Here is a 22,156-nt window from a genome sequence, read left to right on the forward strand (position 1 = left end):
ATATAAAAATAATGAGGGGGTTAAAGAATAGGTTTGACATGCCTGAAGACAGTGAACTATATAGATCAAGACGGATTATCCAAAATACAGCACAGAGAAACAAAGCGATGGAATATATAACAGAGAGGTCAAAGGAAACAGAGGCTCTAGTAAGAAAATCCAACATACGTTTAATTATAGCTCCAGTAGGAATAATTGAGAGAATGGAGAAGAAGCATATATCAATGAAAAAATTTTAAAATTCCAGAATTGATGAAAGAAACCAATCCTTAGATTTAGGGATCCCAAGGAATCACAAGAGCAATACATAAAAAGAACAGCGACTGTAAAATGAAGTTCTTTAAAGAAGCCAGGGAGAAAATACAGATCATTACAAAGGAATAACAATTAGAAAAACAGATAACATCTCAATAGTAACATTGAATAAATTCTTGTAAATTATTTTAGTGAGAAGAAATAGAAAATTTAAATAGTCCTAGTTATTGAATACATAATTTCAAAACCTTCTAACAAAGAAAATGAGAAAACTCTAGGCCTCTGTGAATTCACTGGTGAATTCTCCAAATACTTAAGTAAGGAATAATGTCACCATTCATATGTGAGCTCTCCAGGAAATGAGAAAGGAAGGCACATCGCTCAACTCTTTTTGTGAACCCAGCATAACCTAGAAGGCTGATCTCATTCAAGAATGTAGCTGTAAAAGTCCTAAGCAAAATCTTAACAAATTAACCCCAGTAATACAGAGTTCATTTCAGTAACTTCTGCTCTAATAAAAATTATTGCAATTGATGAGTTAAAAGGAAATTACTCAATTTGTTAGTGTACTTGAAAATGTATTTGTAAAAAAATGTACTTAATGGTGAAATATTGAAACCTTTGTGAAGTTGGGAGCAATTCAAGGATGCTTGTTCTTTTCATTTCTATTCAAGGCTCTTCTGGAAGTTTGGCCAGTATTATAAGCAAGAAAAAAAAAAGAAGCTACAACATTTACAAAAGATATAAAACTATTTTTTTGTAATAGAAAAATCCCAAAGAACATAGCAAGGCAAGAAGGTATCATACGTTTCTGGAAAATGGTTAACTTTAAAAGGGAGAGAGGGGCTCTTCATGGGGAAGGGAACTTGGATGCTGGAAATGGGCTATTTCTCGCCCTGGTGGTGGTTACTAAGTGTTTGCTTTATAATGAGATTCTGTATGAGATTTATATGAAATTTCATAATGGGATAAGTGTCTACATAAAAATTATAAACATTTCATAATTTTATAAAATAGTTTTTTAAAGATTACATTTATGGTAACAATCAAAATTATCTACGAGTTAATTTGGAAAAAAATGTGTAAGCCCTTTATGAAAAAAAAATCATAAAACATCACTGAGAGACATTTAAAAAGACCTGAATTAAAAAAGACCTGTGCTCTTGAATAGAAACACCACATATTTAAATGGCGTGAGTTCTCATCAATCTGATTTTTAGATTTAATGCAATTTCAGTAATTTCTCATGGAATTTGACAAACTAATTCTGCAGTTTTCATAGAGGAGCTCCTGGCTGGAACAGGTAAGACACACTGGGAACCGAAGGTGGTAAGGTGGGGCTTCTTCTGCAAGAGCTCAGGCCCTGATTTCAAGCTCAATAGCAATTTAAATGGCACTTTTTTGGTTCAAGGGTGGATAAAAGCATCCGTGAATTAGAATAGGGAGAGCCTAGCATAAAAAATCAGACTCCAAAATCAGATGCATAATGGAAGCTGCATAGCAGATTTGTTGCTGATCTTTGGTGAGACGGTGGATGATTTAGCAAACAGCGCTTGGACGATTGGTTTTCCCCATTGAGACTGGATCTCTGCCTCATCTCATGCGCAGAAGTCAATTCTGTGTGGATTAAAGTCCTAAACGTAAAACGACAGGACTATGAAACTTAAAGAATATAGGAGGCTATCTTGGGGATAGGAGTGGCTCTCTTAAACAAAGGCACAAAGACGGTAAAATGGAAAGAACAGGGTGATAAATTTGACCATGTTGAAACAGAGATTTTCTTTTCACAAGAAGACATCATCAAGGATGGGAATAGTCTAGTCACAGAGTGGGAGAATGTTTGCTATTCGTAACATCGACAAATGATTGGTACCGACATTTAAAAAGAACTCCTGTAATTGAATTTTAAAAAAGAAGATTCAACAGGATGCTCAAAATCCTTAGTAATCAGGAAAATGCAATTTGAAACCATAACATTCTTTTTAAACCTAACAGTTAGGAAAAATGATAAAATCTGATGATATCCACCGTTGGGCAAGCTGCAAAGCGAGTGGAAACTCACTCACTGCAGGTGGCATATACAACTGGTGTAACCTCTTTGGAAAACAATTCAGATCTTCTGGAAATACTGAAGGAAGACATTACCCAGAAATTCCCTTTCTAGGCTTATAAGCCAGCTATGGAAATTCTTGTACCAGGGCATCAAAAGATACGTATAAGAATTTCCTCATGAACTCATGAGACCAACAGGGAAATTTGAACACTGACTAGATTTTTTTAAAAAGATTTATTTATTTGTTTGAGAGAGAGAGAGAGAACAGCCCCCCAGGAGGGGCTGGGGGAGAGGGGGAGAGAGTGAATCTCAAGCAGACTCCATACTGAGCACAGAGCCCAACATTGTGCTCTAGCCCAGGACCCCGAGATCATGATCTGAGCTGAAACCAAAAGTCAGACGCTTAACTGACCGCACCACCCAGGCGCCCCAAACACTGACTAGATTTTTGATGATATTAAGGAATTCTTTTTTAGGTTTGATAATGGTATTAGTATGGTTAGCTTCACCCAAAAAGACTCCTATCTTTAAGGGATACATACTGCAGTATTTCTTTTATGGATGAGGCTCTGACATCTGGGATTCCCCGCAGAGTGAGCTGTAGGTGGAGGAGATGTGGTGATGGGTCAGATGAAACAAGACTGCCCACAAGTGTGTCTTGTTGATGCTGGGTCATGAATCCATGAAGGTTCACCATAGGATTTACTCTCTAGGCATCTGCTGAGCTGGTTTGCTCAGCCTCAGCGCTGGTCCTCATCACCACACCATCATCGGGAATGTGATGGAGCCAAGAGAGCCAGATACCTGGGTCCACATAGTGAGGGTCTTCCACCCAAGTGAGCTGACCTGCCCCGTTTCCTTTCCTTTGTTTCTCACGGTGTGTCTCTAGTTGATTTCGTTGAACCCTGTGATTTGAGCCTCTTTGTTTGGTCTGTGAATCCTTCTGTTCTGTGATTCCTGCAACAGCCTTCCTGGTGGTGAACTTGAAGGCTACCTCTGTATCAGAGTCATTTCCCAGCGTGCCAGCACCACAGCCCTGCTGTCCACAAGTCTCTGGGGCTAGGGAGGGACATGGAAGAGGAGTTTATTTTGACTACTGTGTTGAGAACAGACTATAGGGGCAAGATGCTCATGTATGGCCAAATGGATAGGGAAGCCAAATGCACGTAAAGAATTTGCTAGATTGGGTCTAGTAGTTTAAGCCAAGGATTATGGCAAATAGTTGACCAGTGGTTCGATACGCTTGTTACATTTTTTGTAATGGAAGGTGTTTCCGCGAGCACACTTTTTATAATGATACTGCTCCGCACGTTGCAGTCCTGTAGATGTCAATCTTCTGCTAGTCTGCTAGTCTGTTAACTGGAGTGCTTGTTTTCCAAAGACTCAAGAAACAAGTTGTGGGCCTGTATTGGGCACCGAGCCCATCGATTTTTAGGAGGATCTTTGCCTCCTCGGTGCACCACTGAAAATGGCACTGATTCAGAACGGCATCTTATTAGCCTTCCCAGATCCTTCCTTGGAACCAGCGTATCTGTGTTATAAATGGTGACAAAAACTCGGGCTACACGCTACAGGTGTCAAATGGTTTTCTCATTTGAAGGCCACGATTTACCTGATCTTTGATCCCATTCTCTGGCCAACCAGCCAACTGATGACTCATATTATTGCCTGTTGTAAAAAAATAAAAAGATTCCCACATATGTAAGTTTTAATTGGGTTTTTAAATTTTAACACAATTTTGTTTTGCCCGGGACACGAGAAATCCATGACAGCGTATAGCCTGAACTCAAACCTTGGCAGAGAGCTCTGTACGAGCTTCCTTCATGACCTTCAGCCTCCCGAACCCCTCCCATGTCCTGGTGAAGGAGGTCTCATAGTAGCATGGCTCTTTGAAACGCCTTCCTCTGGGGTTAATGATGATGGCGGGAAGCTGGGCAGCAAGTGGACAAGCACAGACTGCGTTAGTAAAAGACTAAGGAACATGACTTGAGTTTTCCTACTCCTGTTTTGGAATCACTGTAGTCCACTCGCATCACTTGGCTTTCTCGCTGTGTGACCCTGGGGAAATTCTGTAACTCTCGGGTCTACATTTACTTTACTTTGGAAAGTTTCGGAGGGGGGAGAGAACAGCACAGATTTCCACAGGGTTCTGCAGAAAGGTGACGAGGAGAAGGTATTCAGCTGTAAGCTCCCGTCGGCTTTTGCTCTTCCCTCTAGTTTCCAACCTCTCTCACTGGATGGCGAATTGTTTAAGGGATGAGATTTTCCTTCCTCCTAGCGTATTGTCATCCTTTATATGATTAAAGTTTGTTTCAGGTTTCAAAACTATTTAAGCCAACCCGTTCCCTTCCCCAAACACACACACACCAGGTCCCCTCTGGGCCTGGCTGAGTGCATGTGGCGGGCAAGGGCAGGGAGGTGCCTTTGTTCCCACTTGCATGTGCAGAAGCTGGTCTCGTGGAAACGAGGTGGGTTTAGAAGAAAAGTCAGAAATCCAGCTGCCGCTCCGTTGTCTGTCTGTCTGCGGGCCTTAGCTGCCCGAGCATATGAGCCAGGCTCTCGGCCCCCGGCAGGGCTGCTGCTGTCCGGAGGGTGCTGTGGACCATTCCTTGCGTGCAAGAGGCCTCAACTCCCGCGGCTGAGCCGGGGCTTGGGCTGGCAGTAACCCGTTGGCTGTGTGAGTTCGGTTGTAGGCAGAACGTGCCGATTCTCATTTCCGATGGACCACTGCTCGAGGATCTCTCCTCACAGCCCTGCTAAGCCCTCCTGTGGCCCCATTTTTACTATCAGTCTGGTACCCGATATGTTGGGAGCTCCTCTCTTAGCTCCTCCCTCCCCATCCTTCCAACCAGACACACGGCAGCCAGGCCGGCTCCCCTCGGGCACTTCCATCCTCTGTCTGTCCTCCCCAGCGGCCCCGCGGCCCCAGCTGCAGCCTGCCTGGCTCTGCCTTTGTCTTCTCTCTCCTGCCCCCGGGTTAGCCACCCCCGAACCATTCTGGTAATTTGATCGCTGTCTTAGTCTTCTTGTTCATTTTTTGTCTTCATCTGTGTATTTATGGGAATTTCTATAGGACCCCCCCTGAAAGCGCCCCACTTGTTTCCAGGCTACCCCGCAGACCTTCTCAGGATCTTCCCAACTACCCTTGAAGATGCTGAAAGCCCACCCCCTTCAAGCAGTCTGCTCAGGGCCTCACCCCCCCACCTCCCGGCCCACTGCCCCCTTTCACTTCCCATTCCTCACACTTAGCGCGTCTGTCTCAACACAGAACGTCCTGCCCGCTTGGCCTTCCTAGATCGGGGACCGTGTCTTTGAATCTCTGCTGTCACGAAAAGGCCACTCTCTCCTACCTGCTGTTCTCGACTTGGCTCCAGAATCTCTCGATCGGGATCTCGATCCCGATGCTCCCTGCCTTCCTCGGGTCTCTGTGTCTCCGCATGTCCTCAAATCCCACAAGCAGCCTTGCTGCTCCTCCCTGGCTTCTTCCACAGAAAGCGCGGTCTGCCCTCTGCTCCCGGGCCTGGAACCGCCCTGTCCCCGGCCTGCACCCCTCAGGCTGCCTCTGTTCCCTCAGACAGATGTCGGGTCTGTGAGCTCTGAGCCCCAGCCGCTGCACCAGCCCTTGTCGGAGCAATGATCACAACCCGGCGGGATTCCGGCCCTGAGGTCCGCCCTTCCTGCTGATGAGTGGTGATGGAGATCAGAGCTGCTCAGGCGTGGGTCCTTCTAAGGGCATAGATTTGAGACCTCATACTTCATTTGGTACCAAAATGGGGTTTTCCAAAATATAGGTGTCGGTATAGAGAAGGTACAAAGAAAGCAGAGAGACGGTCCCATGGTGCTATGCGTATAGTCATCCCTTCGATATTAAGTGGAGTCTCCCGTCAGGATTTGTTGGGTAATTTTCAGCCGGAGGGAGGCTCCTATCCCCTTCACACTCACTACTTCCTCTGGAAGAGTTAATTTCTGTTCATTCTTTGGGCCTCATCTTATACACAGTGTCCACAGGGACTCCCTCCTGTAACGCGTTTGAGACAACTGGCTGAACCATGCGTGTGTGGCTGAAGAAAGACCGGGCGGCTTCTGTGGCTCATGCGTTTTAGTGAGTGTTGGCTGACGTTGCGTCGTGTGTCATCACAATGCGCCGGAGCGCGTGTCCAGGTGGGTCTGGGGACAGTGGCCCCTGCTCCTCCTGGATACGCCCTCCAGGCTGCATTTCAATTTTGCCAAGCCCGTCCCTCAGTGGGGACCCGTCGAGTCCCCACCGCAGGCTGAGACCTGGTGTCGCGGTGAGTGGTCAGAGCCTGCATCTCGCCTGTCTTCACAGTGTGACGGCGTCCACTGCAGCGGGGCCACGGAGAGCCGGCCACGGCCGCCCTGTGCGGGAGGAGTGAGCAGGGTAAGGAAATCCCGTGAGGCCAGGGGTCGAGGGGCAAGGGTGATGGGATTATCTGTAAGGATCCGAGGAGAAGCGGCCTCGGGGAAAAGTAAACTACCAGAAGCAGACGATAAATCCAGAAAACTGCTGGACCTTCTCAGCGAGGCCCAGAAAGCCGTGGCCTCTGGGGAACAGGAGCAGAGCCTCGACGGGCGGGAGGCCCTCAGAGGCCAGTGCGGCCAGGACCGGGGCCGTGGGCTGCGCAGAAGTGAGCTCTCCGGCCAACGCAGCAGAGTCGAAGGGACGCCGAGGCTGGTGGACACGTCGCAGGCCACTCACTATGTGCACAAGCCCCGGGGCCGCAGGCGTGGGAGCACGCAGGGCAGACGGAGCAGGCATGGGGCCGGGGGGGCGCAGGGAGCCCCGAGGAAGACCGGCGACGGCGACGGTCACGGCAACCCGGGCCACCGCCTGCATTCCAGGGACATCGGGAAACGGGACCCCACTTACACACCACGAAGAAGGCCGCGCGCCCCAGGATGGACAGAGCGAGGTGGCCACACGGGACACGCTCCAGCTCCTCGCCCCAGCAGGGAGGCGGCCCGGCTGCGCCCCGAGCTCTCCTCTGCCGCCTCGAATCCAAAGGGCCGGCAGCCGCTGTTCGGGGCTTGAGGGACCCGGGACTGGCCCAGGCGTGAGCCTCTCGCCCCGCGGGTCTGTTTGTTTTCAGTGTGTGAACTCTGTCAGGAAACCATACGCTGTCCCGTGCCACAAAGCACACGGGGTGTCTAGTGAGGAGGGACTTGGCTTCCAGGTTCTCTGCAGCTGACGGCCGGGCCCGCGGCTCAGGAGGGGCCCGCGGCTGAGGGGGTGCCCGCGGCTGAGGGGGTGCCTACTGCTGAGGGGGTGCCCGCCGCTGAGGGGGTGCTTACTGCTGAGGGGGTGTCCGCCGCTGAGGGGGTGTCCGCCGCTGAGGGGGTGCCCACGGCTGAGGGGGTGTCCGCCGCTGAGGGGGTGCCCGCGGCTGAGGGGGTGCTCGCTGCTGAGGGGGTGCCCGCCGCTGAGGGGGTGCTTGCAGCTGAGGAGGCCGTGTGGCACCTGCTTGACGGCCTGACACCGGGCTCCGCCTGATGCAGGGCCCTGGGGCTCAGAGAAAACAGGACTGTGTGTTTTCTGCAAACCAGAGGTACCCCAAGCAACCCGATGGCCTTGAAAACATTTTAAGGGTGAAGAGTCCAAAGAATTACGTGACGCAGCTTTAAAACTGATACTAAAATGAACTGGGTTTCATTCAATGGGAGACAAACCGACCAACTGGTGACAGAAATGACTTGCGAGGAAGCGCCCTTCCTTCATGGTCTTATGTTTTAGGCCATGTTTGCTGTTTAGGACATGTTTAGGTCTTATGTTTGCTGACGCTTTTGGCAACTCTGCTTCACCAATTGGGAGACGGAGCTCAGTAGAAGGACAAAATGAATAAAGGTGAGGAAAACCTGCCAACATGTGACCCGTGATTCAGGCTTGAGGTTTTTACGGTCACACACACACATTTACGTGTCTTCGTAATACACAGTATATTCTACACCGAGCGCAAAGTATATAATCAGAAAATAAATGTTTTTCTCCCAGCAAAGAAGGGTCCCCCAATGCTGTCCCCTGGCCCCCTGGCCTTGAGCCTGTTAGGGCATCATGGGTACCTGCTTCTAAAAGACAAATGGTTTTGTTGCTTGGGAAGGGTTGGGCCTGGGGAAAACTGCCTCTCTGGGAACTGAGGGGTGTGTGTGTGTGTGTGTGTGTGTGTGAGAGAGAGAGAGAGAGAGAGAGAGAGAGAGGAGAGGGAGATTTCTTGTAAAGTGTTTGCCAAGTTATTTGGGGGGTGACCATCTGCATCCTGAGGTCCAGCCATCGGCCCTTTTGGGTATTTCACTCGAATGGCTCAGCTTCCCAGGCAGAGACAGACTTTGCCAGAGAAAGAGCTGCGAGCACCTCCTCCCTCCCAAGGAGGCACATTGTTACTAGCTGGGAATTCTTTATAGCTGGGCCTGAGGAAGTTTTTGGCTGTAAACTGTCATGCACCGCAGCCTTCATTGAAAAGCCTGGAGAGTGCCGACGCTTGCCCTGAGAACCAGGGAACAAAGATCCAGAAAATGAGGCACAGAAAGGTGGGGGGAAGAACAGGTAGTGAAGGCCGGCAGAGCCCCAGAGGGACACACAGTTACTCCCAGCCTCTAGCTCGGCCAGCAAGTGGGGCTAAATTTCTGGGTGTTCTTGAACACTTGGGACTTTTCTTCGTGGAGGGGAAAAATGTCATTGCAAACGTTTGAAATCTAACATTCTTTTCCGATGGGGTTTTGTTCTTATTTGGTCGTGCCCACTGCTGTTAGGGGAGCCAACTGAAATCAGAGCCACAGTTCTGGAACGATCTGAAAGTCCTCCAGCATTGGTGAGCTCTTTTGGATTTTGGGAAAACGACCCCAAAAGGTCAGCGCAAGAGAGCTCGAGTCTTAGGGCTGGGGGTGTTGGACTTGTAGCTTCTGACCCTGGTTTTGGAGACCCTCAATCGCCACTGGGGACCCACCCTCCCCACCCCCCACCTCACACGCAGCTTTTCCCCTTTATTCCAAGGGCAGAAGAAGCTCAGGCGGTCTTAGGCCGCAGAAATGACCCTTGAGACACTTTTATTTTCTTAGGGAAGACGCACTCACAAGCCCTCCAAATCCCATGGCCCGAAGAGCCGGATGGAGGGCGACTCAGGAGGGTCCGGGTGTCAGGGGCAAACGAGGTCCTTTTGGTGCCTCTTTCCAGAAGAAAACCTCCCCCCTCGGGTCATCCCCTTGGGTATCCCAAGCATCTGAGACAACAAAAGAAACTGAGAAATGCCGACAGTATGGAGGCGCGCCGGCCTTCCCGACTCTTCAGTACCCATTTGGAGAGGGGCGGAAAATCAGCCCTGGAAGCATCCTCACTCCACCCGGGGGGCACCAGGCGCCCCCCTTTATCGCTGGGCTGGCTCCCGGAAGGCAGAGGCCCGGCGCTCCTCCGCCCCCGGCCGGGATCCCTCCCGCGGCTTGCCCCGCGCTTCCAGACTCCCGAGCGAGCCCGGCCGGGCGCCCGCAGGAACGGGGTAGCCGGGGCGCGCAATCCAAGTCCTTCCGGGAGAGCCCCCTAGCTAGGGCGCGAGACTGTCCTGAACGGGGCGCCCCGCCCGATGCACTGGCTGTTCCCACAGGGCGTGGGGGTGCGGTGCGCGCGAAGAAGACCTGGAAACAGCCTGGAACCCCACGCTCGGGCTAGAGTGGTGGGCAAGGGGCTCCGAGGCGCACAGCCAGCGCTCGGAGCGTCTACTTCCTTCTCTCTTCCTGGGCTCCCGTTTTGGGAGGAATGTTACTGTTTAGAGAGACCTTATTGAACTATTTCCTGCTCATTGTCACCTTTCCTTCGCTCTCCTCGCGGAGGTTCTCACCGAAAGGTAATAAACCACCCGCTCCCCACGCCCCCGGGCGCGGCGGCTGGCCGGGGCCCGGCAGGGTGGCGCACCCCAAACCCCGCTCTCGGGAGAGCACCCTGGCCAGCGCCTTCCCACTCCCACCTTCCACAGAAACAAAGATCAGCCCACAGAAGCCACGCAAGCTCCCAGGTCACACTGAGTGCACGCGCAAACCTCGTCATCAAAGTCCTGTTTTTACACAGGAAGCGGGAAAACTTCCTAAAAGGGCTCGTTTGGTTGATTTTTGAGTATTTTCCTCGGTGGGCCCGGAGCCCAGCCTGTGACAGAGACTCCGGGCGCGGGGCTCCCCCTTCCACACCCATGAAGGCGCGGGAACAGGGGGCGCCGGGGTGGGCTGGTCCACGGGCTTAGGTGTTAGCGGAGACACCTGCAGCGCCGCGGGGCGAGGGACGTGTCGGGACGCGACTCCGCTCGGTGGAGCGCTGAGCCTTCCAAGGAGCGAGAGCAGTGGGACCCGGGCGAAGCCAACGGCGCGCGCCCTTCAGCGGGGCTGGGCTCGCCGGGCGCCGGCGGGACGCCGAGGGCCTCCGGCCGCGCGCAGGTGAGCCCGCGGTGCGGTCCAGGCTGGCACCCGTGCGGGAGCTGGGGCGCGTCGCGGGCGGCCCGGCAGCCCCTCGGGGACGTGCGGGCCGGGGCGAGCTCGGGCGCCCGGCTCCTCCGCCCCCACCGCGCCCGCGGCCCGCCCCGCCGCTTTGATGGAGGTGCAAACATTTGGGGGAGGGCGGAGGTGTCGGGGCTGGGCCGCGGCGCGCTGGGCAGGCCCGGGATTTACAGGAAACAGGCGCGGGAGCCCATTGTGGGCCCCCGGGCGCCCCAGCCCGCCGGTCGGGTCTGAAATGGCCGCGCGCGGCCAATGGGCAGCTGCCCCCGCACTTCAAAGGGCGCGCGGCCCAATCCGCCGGCCCTCTCCGCCGCAGCCGCCGCTCTATTTATGGGAGGGGACGCAGTTTGTCTCCGCAGAGACCTACGCTAGCCGTGCCTCGCGGGAGTTCAAGTGGAAGAACCTCCCCCCCACCCCTCCCCCGCCCCCTCCCCCCCAGATCTCGGTCCGCGCCCTCCTCCGGGGCCAGTGCTGGGAGCCCTGCGCCGTCTCGGGAAAGCGGCCGCCGACCGGGGTGAAGGTGGCTCTCGCGTAGCGAGTCGGGGCTTCGGGGGGCGGTGGGGAGGGGGCGGGCAGGAGGATGAGCTCCCCCGGCTCCGAGAACGCGGGGAAGAGCCTGCAGTACCGAGTGGACCACCTGCTGAGCGCCGTGGAGAGCGAGCTGCAGGCGGGCAGCGAGAAGGGCGACCCCACGGAGCGCGAGCTGCGCGTGGGCCTCGAGGAGAGCGAGCTGTGGCTGCGCTTCAAGGAGCTCACCAACGAGATGATCGTGACCAAGAACGGCAGGTAGGCGCGCCCGGACTTCGGCGTGCGCCAGGCTTTCGGGAGGCCTGGAGGAAACTTTCCCGCTGCCCGAGGTTTCCTCCCAGTGGGGGTCTTCTTGCTCCTTTCCGCTCGGCTCGGGAACAGAGCCCTGTGTCCCCTCATCGTCACTCTCTGGGGTTTGCTCCGCGGAAGTTTGGGAGAAGTCTCCCAGACCCGCGTCTTGGCCGCTCGCGGGAACCCTCGGCCAGGCTCTCTGGGACCCTGCCTCCGGGGGCAGTGGGACAGTGTGGAGGACGCTGGGGAGTTGGGGGGGGGGGCTCTGGGAAGGCGGGGCCTGGGGGCTTCTCTTTGCCCCACAGTGACAGATGCCTCTGTCCCAAGCTTTGTGCCTTAGGTCTAAAGGTCTTAAAGGCTCAGATCCGGGGTCCTCCGGCTGCACTCCTTCCTTTGCAGGAGGATGTTCCCGGTGCTGAAGGTGAACGTGTCTGGCCTGGACCCCAACGCCATGTACTCCTTCTTGCTGGACTTCGTGGCTGCCGACAACCACCGCTGGAAGTATGTGAACGGAGAGTGGGTCCCGGGGGGCAAGCCAGAGCCTCAGGCGCCCAGCTGCGTCTACATCCACCCCGACTCGCCCAACTTCGGGGCCCACTGGATGAAGGCGCCCGTCTCCTTCAGCAAAGTCAAGCTCACCAACAAGCTGAACGGAGGGGGTCAGGTAGGTGTGATGGAGCCCGCGGGGGTTGGGGGGGGCAGGGACAGCGCCAGGCGAGGCCAGGTCCGCACCTTCGGCGTGGTGGAAGGGACTGTGCTTGCGCGGGAGGTGACATCTGTCCTGGAGAAACTGCCACAGCCTTCCTCAATTAAGCCTTCAGTGTTGTTTATAGTAAACTGATGGTGGTTAACACCAAGGCGGGGAGCTGGGGGCGGGGAGGGTGCAGGGCTTCCTCACCTTTAAGGACTCAACAGGTCTCAGGCTTTGGGGAACTTTTGCATTCAAGTCTTCACCTTACCTAGAGGTAGAGAAAATATCAGCCTTGATGGTAAGCGGTCACTTTCCAGCTAAATATGTGCCATTGTGTTTGCTGCATGGTCTGAACAGACATGTAAATTTGTCCTCTTCCAAGAATGTCTTTACTTGGGGGATTTTTTACTGGGAGACCCCATGTTCAAACAAGGTGCAAACAAGCTCAGGCTTTTAAAGATGTCTCTAGCCATCCTGGAAGCTTTAGAACGTTATTGTACCAGGTCGAAGGATTTCACGATGGGCATTCATTGCCTTTAATGGCGTGTAGCACCTCACATTCCTTTCCTTAAGCCAGTCGTGGGAAGCAGCACCTGAGGGGAAACCCACCAACTTCAACGGTAAAGACACTTTCTTGTGAGCTACAGCATTTTCTGCACCTTGGATGTATTTTTCTTCTCAACAGCAGGGCAAATGGATGTCTTGTTATCTGAAAGTCTTGCCTGTGTCCTTCCCTCAGATCATGTTGAACTCCTTACACAAGTACGAGCCTCGGATCCACATAGTGAGAGTTGGGGGCGCACAGCGCATGATCACCAGCCACTGCTTCCCAGAGACCCAGTTCATCGCAGTGACCGCTTATCAGAACGAGGAGGTGAGCAGCCGGGTGGGCATGTGTCCCCTGTGAGGTCGCAAAGAATGTGGACATTCTGTGTGTTGGTGTACTTTAGACTGAAAGGTTATCCCTTTTCAAATAATCTACTATGACCATAGAATTGGGACAGAGGGGAGAAATTTTAAAATGTGTGCCTGTTCAAGCATTTCTCCTTTAATTCTCTGTTAAAGTGTCTATAAAATAGACACTATAAAATAGAACCATCTCCTAAATTCTCCGAGTGAAAAAGAACAAAATATTTAGGTTAAGTTCTATGAGGATTTCTTGAGAACAAGATGAGTAAGAGAGGCAATCTTTGGAGATCTTCCTGAAAGGGTGGGGGGCAACCCTCCAAACCTGGGCAGTGTGAAGGGTCATCTAGATACAAAATACCGGTTAGTGCCCGTAAATCTCTTAAGTCTACCCCAAAGTACAGACATTTTGTGATTAGCTGGTTAAGTTGTCAGTGTTGAGTGCCAACTAGAAGGAGCAAATCGCTATTTCCTAAGCAGATTCAGGTAATGTTTTGAGCCATGTTTGTGTGATTTATGCACACAGAATGTTGTCAGCAGTAGGTTAAACTCACTGTGAATTCCACTCAGAAAAGCAGCATTTAAAAACTTCCATAAATGTACTGTTCTTTGTTAAATATTACAATTACTCAGCCACTTCAGACTCAAATAGAAAAATAGACCTGGAAGAAAGTCTGATCATGTTTGAATATTTAAAGGAAGGGGTACTGATGTTTCCCAATTTCTCGGGACCAAATTAAATCCTCTGGCTAATGGACAGTGTACCAGTCAATGTGATTTCTTTTCTTTTTTTTTTTTCAGATCACAGCTCTTAAAATTAAATACAATCCATTTGCAAAAGCTTTCCTTGATGCGAAGGAAAGGTGAGAGAATTCTAACTATACCCTTTGGGCAAAGAAATATGCAGAAAGAGGAAATATTGCTGCAAATGGTATTTTCCGAATGTTCTTTTTGACGACTCAATACACTTTTTTGACAGAAGTGATCACAAAGATATGATGGAAGAACCTGGAGACAGCCAGCAGTCTGGGTACTCCCAATGTACGGTTTGTTGCGTTCCGTCCCCACGTCTCTTGCTTCCAGGACTAGGCTGCTGAGAGCCAGAGCTGGGGATGCAGCTGACAGCGGGTTTCTGAGTGTGGCTGGGGAGCAGACCGCCCACCATGGGCCCATGATGTTGGAGCTATGTCTTCAACCTCTGCTCTACTTGAGGGTTGTGGATGCGCATCTGGCACTTGGGACTCTTGACAGAGAAGCCAGGGGAGAACTTACCTGGGCTCAGTTGTTTGGCTTCGAGGCACCTCCCACCATGGCCGTGTCAGATGGTGGAGATCTTGGTGGGGGTTTAGACTCTGCTCTGTTGGGCAAGTGGAGAAGCCAGCTTGTTCTAGCCACTTTGAGATGGTTTCTCTCGTTATTAATGATGGCAGACCAAAGGACCACCTTTGGAAGGATGCTTATGAGCAGATGTGATTTTTCCCGTAGCCCATTTCAGTTCCAGGAGTGGCCCAGCAAGTCCGGCTCGTTTTGCTGGTGGGGACAGTGGCTTGTAGGATGGGGAAAGTGCTTTAAGTCCAGCTTCCTTTCCGAGTTCCACGAGCCAGAGCCAAGTGGCACAGGTCTAAGGAGCAGTGTCTGTTAGGAGACAGAGTTTTGTGTGGCTCTCCTCTCTATGCAGGGAAGGGGCTTGTAATTTAAATAACTGACATTATCGGGAGAGAAAAGTTAGTGCTTGTTGCCACTTCTAGAGGCCGAGGGGACCAACGTGGCACATCCTGCGGACACTCTTTTTCTGTTCCCTTTTTCTTCGTTAATCATCTTCTGGGCTAATTTAACAAACAGCTCTCCTAAAGTGGCTCATGGGCTGCCGTCGTTTGGGCATTTGATGGGGGGCAGGCTTTGTGGGCAGATCCGGACCTTTCTCTCATTTCAATGTTGTCTGAAGCATTGTTTGTCCTTTGGAAATTATAGCCAGAGTAGTTGTGCTCTTAGAGGTTGCTTTTCTGAATTAAAAGGAACAACAACAGACTTAAAAGCAGGGAACGGAGAAGAGATTGGAGTGTGAGAGGCAGGCAGGGTAACAGCAGAGTGATTTTCTGACGGGTGTGCACAGTGGGGAGAAGGTGAGCCTGAAGCAGAAGAAAAGTGGACAGAAAACAACACACGTCCAGCCAGGACACAGCTCCCCGTCGTGGTGAGGTGGTAGGAGCAGGCCAACGGGGGGGGGGGGGGAGGGGGGCACCACGCACGTGACTTGCCCCGTGTGTCTCCAGCGCATCTGGCTCTGAATTTTGTGTTTCTGTGTTTTTTCATGCTCAGCAGGTAGGGCTTCGAAGCTGATGGGCCTGGGAAGATTCTGGCAGGTGTGAATTAGAGAGGTTGAGGAAGCAGTGGGCGTTGGCCGAGGCTGGGGCCGGGTCCCCCAGCTCTTCTCAGGTGCCCCATGGGTTTGGAAACCCTGGTCAAACTGTGGCCTCTCATGTGGAGCTGAGGCCCAGATGCCTTAAGACTTGGACTGGGGGACTCAGTGCAAGACCCTATGCATCCTCTCTTCATCGGGGACCCCTCAGGAGGAGACCCACTGATTCCTGGTCTCAGCTCTCCTGTCCTTTAACTAATGGAGGTAATACAAATGCCAGTTACTCAGCACTCTTTTCCCACAGCAGGGGGGTGGCTCATCCCTGGAACCAGCAGCCTGTGCCCACCTGCCACCCCCCACCCTCAGTTCGGAGGGCCCCTCTCACTTCCCTCTACGCACGGCTGTGAAAGGTACCCCGCCCTGAGGAACCACCGGCCATCCCCCTACCCCAGCCCTTACACACATCGGAATAATTCTCCAAGTAAGTCCTAAGTCAAAGTCTGCCTGGGGTATGGGGGTGGATGGAAGACCACTGCAGGAAAGGCCTCTGTGGGATTGATTCCAGAGATCAGGGTAGGAGGACCTCTTTTGGAACACACACCCAGGCCAGTTCTTTAGTGGGCTCAAGAGGGACCTTTATTTCAGGTCCAAGCTATGGCTGCTGGCTCAGCCGCTGAGAGGTCCAGACCAGGGGGCTGTGGTGCCGAATGTACTCAGTTACTGCGGAAGCTTTTTCACCCTGCAGCCGTGGGTCCATCTCTAAGGGCCCAGGTTTGGATAGTTTATGAACCTCTCTAAAGTGATGATGTTGGGTCAGCCAGGTATGAGAATTACTGGCTTAACTAGACCCACGCACGACTTTCCGTGACTCTCCCACTGATCCACGAAGTATGTTTCTCCACGTGTGGTGCCTGGAGCGTCTGCAACAGCATCACCTTGAAACTGGCCCAGGCAGGCGGAATCAGCAGGCTTCCAGTGATCCCAGTGCGTGCTTACGGGCTACAAACACAGGGCTGGACCATTAAGATCCCCTTTAAACTTCCTCTAACACCACGTATGCCCAGACTTAATTTTGTCTGGCTCTAAAAGGAGGAACATAGCTAATGAACACCATAAAGCAATTAAGCAATTAAAGCTGATTTGAAACGAAAGGACCTTATTTGATGAAGAAAGAGTCATGGGGTCTTGTTGAAGCAGCAGCTAGACTCTGAGGCTAGAAGATCATATTTTAGTGTTGCCCGGAGTATGGTTTTTAAGGTGTTTTCATCTCTTAAGAAATAATATTTTGGGAAAAGGCAGGTTAAAGTTATATTTATGTTTATTTTTGAGGATAATTAATCCCCAGTCAAGTGATCGTAGGATCCCTTTCTACAGGGCATCTATTGATCTGAAGATAAAGAAAAAGCTTGGATTTACTAAAATTTATTGTCTAATATATACATTTGGCCATAGATATTTACCTTTGGTGACCAATTAAACAGGCCAATGGATAGTCTTTTTTAAAAAGATTTTTTTATTTATTCATTTGAGAGAGAGAGAGAGAGAGAGAGAGAGAGCACAAGCAGGAGGAGTGGCAGAGGCAGAGGGAGAAGCAGGCTCCCCACTGAGCCGGGAGGCTGATGCAGAGCTCGATCCCAGGACCCTGGGATCATGACCTGAGCCGAATGCAGACGCTTAACCCACTGGCTTGGGTAGTCTTCTGTTCCATATTCCAGACTCATTTTGTTTTCAGTGTTGGGTAGTGCCAGTTGTTGCTAGTGTTTCGCTGCATTCTGTCGCTCCTGGAAGACCCCCCCCCCCCACTAACGAAGCTTTCTTTGCCCCATAGCCTATTCTGACAATCCATCTGCATGTTTGTCCATGCTCCAATCCCATGACAGTTGGCCCAGCCTTGGGACGCCTGCCCATACCAGCATGCTCCCCATGAGCCACAGCGCCGGCCCACCCACCGGCTCTAGGTAACGTATGTCTGGACCTGATGCGCACTGTCCTGGGACTATGAGTGTGACATCATGCCATTTCCGTCCCTTGGTTTCTATTCTGCCTCTTCACCTGTGGGCAGCTGGGCTATTATTGACAGTTGTATCACTAACCCAGGATCCCAGGTTACATGACCACTGTGTTACTGTTCCAGTCTGTCTTCTGGGAGGACCAGGGGCCCCCTCGGGGTGGCATGCCTGGAGCTGGGCTGTAACAGAGGGAAGCCAGGGCCCCCATCCTGGCTCTGGCACTTACTAGTTCCTATAGAGGACATGTCTCTTAAATTCTCTGAGCCTCATTTCTACAAGAAAAAATATGTTCTATAACCCCAGCCTCAGCATGTCTTTACAGAGTTGTTGGGGTCAGCAGGTGAAATTTGAAGAAATGTTTCTAGAATCATTTTTGACAAGAGCTATTAAATTGAGGGAAAAAAATGTGTTGGCTTTTCTGTGGATACAGGATCAAAGTCCTTAACATATATGCTGGTAACTAGTAAAGAAAAATGAATATTTTATTATTAGCTTGAAAATAATGTACAGGGAGATTGGCTTAAAAATCAAGCTGATGGGTAACTGTATTGCTGTTTTTCATAGGATTATTATAAGAAAACTGAATCAAAGCTGAAAGTCAGCTTTCATTTTCTGAAGAAACAGGCTCAGAGATATTAAATGATTTAACAGGTTGTTGGCTCACAGCAGAGTGAATCTCTACCCAAGTTACTTTGACTACGAAAGCAATGCAATTTATTGTATATAGAATACCAAAAGATGCCCAAGATTTTAATTCTTTTGTCTCAGAAACAATTCCTTTATAATAAGAATCTAATTGTCTTCTCTTAAAAAATAAAGCAAACAATGCACAAAGCAGCCAACCATTCAAGGGCCCGAAGGTCACTCAGAGACCTGCACATAAGTGGACTAACCTGCAGGTTACAAACCACTGGCTGTGGGGACCTCACAGTTCCATTGCAGTCCCATTCTGATGGGGCGTCTCAGAGGTGTTTCTTCTCTCTGTGAAATGGGGATAGTAAACTACTTCGTTCAACTCAGGTTTGTTTTTGAGGTCAAATACGTCTGAAATACAGAACAGGGCTTGGTGAACAATACAGCACAGTATGGAGTAAGGGAAAGACATTTTCTCAAAGCAGTTTTAGCATAGTTGGATGCTGTTTAAATCTGCGTTGCTAGACTGAAGGACTTCATACTTGTTTCTAGCTGCTTCCTCCGTGCATCGGGAAGCGGGCTCGAAACTGGCCGCAGGCCAGGGTACCGACACAGCCGGTGAAGGGCAGGACTGGGTGTGCGTCCGGGGCTAGCTCCCGGCTGCTCGTCCTGCACCGCATCCCGCCGACCTGCTAAGTGTTACTGCACAGGACAGAGGGCGGGGCGGTGCCTATTTCGAGCACATTTTGTACCTTAATGTTCCAGGAAGGTGCTGTTTCCATGGCAAGAACCCCAGCAGCGGGGCGGGGCGAGTTAATCAGCACAGACACCTAGGCACACCCCGGAAACCTCTGATTCAGGGGATCTGGGGACTTGGGATTCTGAACGAGAGCGCCAAAGGACCAGCCTGGAGTGGTTGGCAGCAAGAACGGCTGGCGCTCCGGGAGGAGCCGCGAACCGCACACAACCTTTGCAGGCAGGGCCCGCAATTTTGTTTCTTGTTGACAGATAGGAGACAGTAGCTTCTGTGGCACCTCAGAGTGTGGTTGAGAGCCAACGGCCTGTTGGAAAGACACCATCCGGGGCGGTGATCGGGAGCGGGAGGTCTCCGTGTTTGCGTCCCCTGTGCGCTGGTCCCGAGCCTCGCTCCACCTCTGATTGCCTGAGTGTCTCGGTTTTCCCCTTGCAGCCAGTACCCCAGCCTGTGGTCTGTGAGCAACGGCACCATCACGCCTGGGGCTCAGACGGCGGCGACGTCCAACGGGCTGGGGGCGCAGTTCTTTCGGGGCTCCCCCTCGCATGCTGCGCCTCTCACCCACCCGGCCCAGGCATCCTCCTCCGGATCCCCGCTGTACGAAGGGGCCCCCACGGCCACAGACATTCCCGACAGCCAGTACGATGCGTCGGCCCAAGCCCGCCTCATAGCCTCGTGGACGCCCGTGTCACCACCTTCCATGTGAAGCAAGGCCTGTGTTGTAACAGACGCAGGGCTTCTGTGTGGGGCCTCCAGTGTGGATTTGGTTGATCCCCGGGTACAAAGTGGCAGCTCATGGGTCCAGGAAAGGAAACAGGCCCTATCACCCTCCCTGTAACATAAGAGGGATCCGTGCTCTCCTGTCCCTCAGGAGTGCGTGCCCACCGTCTGGGGCCACCGATGCCCCGCAGGCAAATTGGGCCTGGAAGCGATGCGGTCGGCCAGACTTACCACGATTCACAATAAAAATGATTTGCTAGGGTCCAGAAACTTTTGTTTGTTTCTCCTACGGCCCATGGGTGACTTGGCACATCGGAGTCCGTAAACCCCACCAGTCCTACATGAGCAAGAGAAAAAGCACAGTTAATTTTCTTCCTTGTTGCTTGGGGATGGTTTCCAGGCCCTTTGTGGCGCCTGCCACAGTGGGTGCTGCGCTGTGAAGGACAGAAGCCTGTCAAAGCTGAGGACAGCAGATTGTAGTAGAAATGCAGATTTGCCTGCTCTGCCCACTAGAATGTGTTTATTTTGAGCATAGGTAGTTAATCTCTTGTATTGTTAAACCTATGATTGTTTATATTTTTCTTTTAAGTAGCCAAAGACAATCAGCAGGAAACATTTTCTGCAAAATAAAGGCAATATCCAAATTTGGTTGGTCTAGTTAGTATTCAGACTCCTCTTTTTTTGGGCGAGATTTTGTGAAAGCTGGTGTGAAGACCTTGTCCCAAAGGGACATTTTAATCTGTTGTGAACCTTGGTACTTTCTCAAGTGAGCTGCAAAATGGGAAGTGAAATCTGCATGTATTTACTCAATGCTAATTACCACAAAAATGCAAAAGATGACAAATGATTTTCCAGAGATTTAGGTAGTCAGCACTGAAATCGTGGAAAATGACAGCATAAAACAGTAAAGGTGAACATGAGATGTCTACCTGATTGGAGCAATTCAAACAAAAGCACATCAAATGAATTGACAAAAAGTTACAGCTTATATGTTTGGACAACATGGCGTTTATAAATATCTTCACTGCTTGTATTTCCAGCAGAGACCCAGAATGGTGCTTTGTGCTTGACTGGGGCAATTTCTCCATCTAGTGGCTGAATCCTTGTTTTGATGCTACCTGTTGGAGCTTGATTGATCTTCAGAACCCCTGCTTGCTGAGAGTTACGGATGGCCAGCCCATTGGAGCTCGGCCAGTAAGCGGCATTATAGTGGTGTCGTGGACATTAGAGGTTAAGAGAAATAAGGCTGAGGGGTTTTGAAACTTCCCAAAGGAGAGGAAGAAGTGTTTCTAAAAGTCAGCCATCGCTCACTTAATTAGTTACCTCATCGAACCCCTGAGTTATCATTGCCAGGGGCTCAGTCCAGCGCTCAGGCTTCCTTCGAGTCCACCTGTGATTTCTGGGACACACACTAATCCCAGTTCGCACTAAGTTCACACTTACTGAGTGTGAACTTAGTGCACACTCACTTACTGAGAACTTAGAACTCCGTGCCAAGAGCTGAGTGTTTAGAGTACTTGTGTCGGCGGTACAAGTGGGACATGGTTCTCCTCAACAGTTTGGTCCTTCCAAGTTTTTCTCGATGTTATAACTACTAGGTTTTATTGCTGCTCACATGTGGATATAGCCTAAATCAGACGATTTATTGACAAATGTATTAGAAGAATATTTTTTGGATGAACTGCTGCCCAGATAGAACTGGGAAACGAAACCGGTCCTAGTCTGTTCTGTGGCTCCTGCCCAGCTGAGGTACCAGCAGGGGCTGCTGGAGGAGGGCTGGACTTCGGGGGCGTGGACAGTCCCCTGGGATCCCGTGGCCACAGTGCTGGGAGCCCACCTCACCGAAAACTTGCAGCCCTCTGTAGCCGGCTGCTCTGTGAAGGCTGCCACCAGGGTCTTATCCTCCTAGGGTCCACCCCAGGGTCCGTCCCCTGCCAGCCTGGCAAGTGTCAGGACTCCAGGACTGATCTGAGGGCACAGGAGGAGCCTGGGTGGAGGGTTCTGGAGGGCATGGCCAGGGAACCCGGGGAGACTGAGTCACACAGCCCTTTCTGCAGGGGCCTTCGACTCTGGCTGGAGAGACTGGTTTTACATGTAGAAGACAGGCAGGATCATGGCACGTTTGAGTTTCTCAGGGTGACCCAGATTCAGGGAATTAATATTTAAGTAAACCAAACAGCGTTTTTCTGGTTATGCAATGGGGCAGTGGCAGCCACATGGTGCAAAGAGCTTGCAGTTTGGTGCAAAATACCTGGATTTGAGTGAGAGTTACCCGCTCCAAAAATTCAAGTTCCTTATTGCAAAGACGAGAAAGAAAATGCTCGTCTATCAGGGTTGTTGTGAGAAATGAAAGAGATAAAGGTCTCGGAAAGTGGGTAGAAACAGTAACATGTGCTACAGCCTCGAAGATAGGATTCCAAGCCAATAGAACAAATCGTTGCCTGGCTCTATTCATGGAACCCTTAGAATA

The 22,156-nt window shown here is 51.4% G+C and overlaps 1 protein-coding gene across 3 annotated transcripts; it reads left to right on the forward strand.

Moving 5' to 3' along the window:
- The first annotated feature begins 11,375 nt into the window (after nt 1–11,375).
- Nucleotides 11,376–20,228, forward strand: TBXT (T-box transcription factor T). 3 transcript variants are annotated; one of them, XM_027603170.2, is made up of 8 exons: nt 11,376–11,581; nt 12,014–12,278; nt 13,045–13,179; nt 14,013–14,074; nt 14,191–14,252; nt 15,875–16,051; nt 17,399–17,528; nt 19,402–20,228. In XM_027603170.2, exons 1-8 carry the CDS (start codon nt 11,376–11,378, stop codon nt 19,670–19,672), a joined length of 1,308 nt encoding a protein of 435 aa, XP_027458971.1. In that variant the 3' UTR covers nt 19,673–20,228. The 3 variants fall into 3 exon arrangements, with proteins under 3 accessions (XP_027458971.1, XP_027458972.1, XP_027458973.1); XM_027603171.2 differs by having other exon boundaries at nt 15,878–16,051; XM_027603172.2 differs by lacking the exon at nt 15,875–16,051.
- Nucleotides 20,229–22,156: the final 1,928 nt, after the last annotated feature.

Source organism: Zalophus californianus, chromosome 7 (assembly GCF_009762305.2).
Source record: "Zalophus californianus isolate mZalCal1 chromosome 7, mZalCal1.pri.v2, whole genome shotgun sequence".
Taxonomy (NCBI): domain Eukaryota; kingdom Metazoa; phylum Chordata; class Mammalia; order Carnivora; family Otariidae; genus Zalophus; species Zalophus californianus.

Excerpts from the sequence above, each read along its gene's own strand:
- TBXT (XM_027603170.2), top strand. The coding sequence starts at position 11,376 with ATGAGCTCCCCCGGCTCCGAGAACGCGGGGAAGAGCCTGCAGTACCGA. Across the intron at positions 12,279-13,044 it reads AGCTGAACGGAGGGGGTCAG|ATCATGTTGAACTCCTTACA; the intron begins GTAGGTGTGATG and ends TCCTTCCCTCAG. Across the intron at positions 14,075-14,190 it reads TTCCTTGATGCGAAGGAAAG|AAGTGATCACAAAGATATGA; the intron begins GTGAGAGAATTC and ends CTTTTTTGACAG.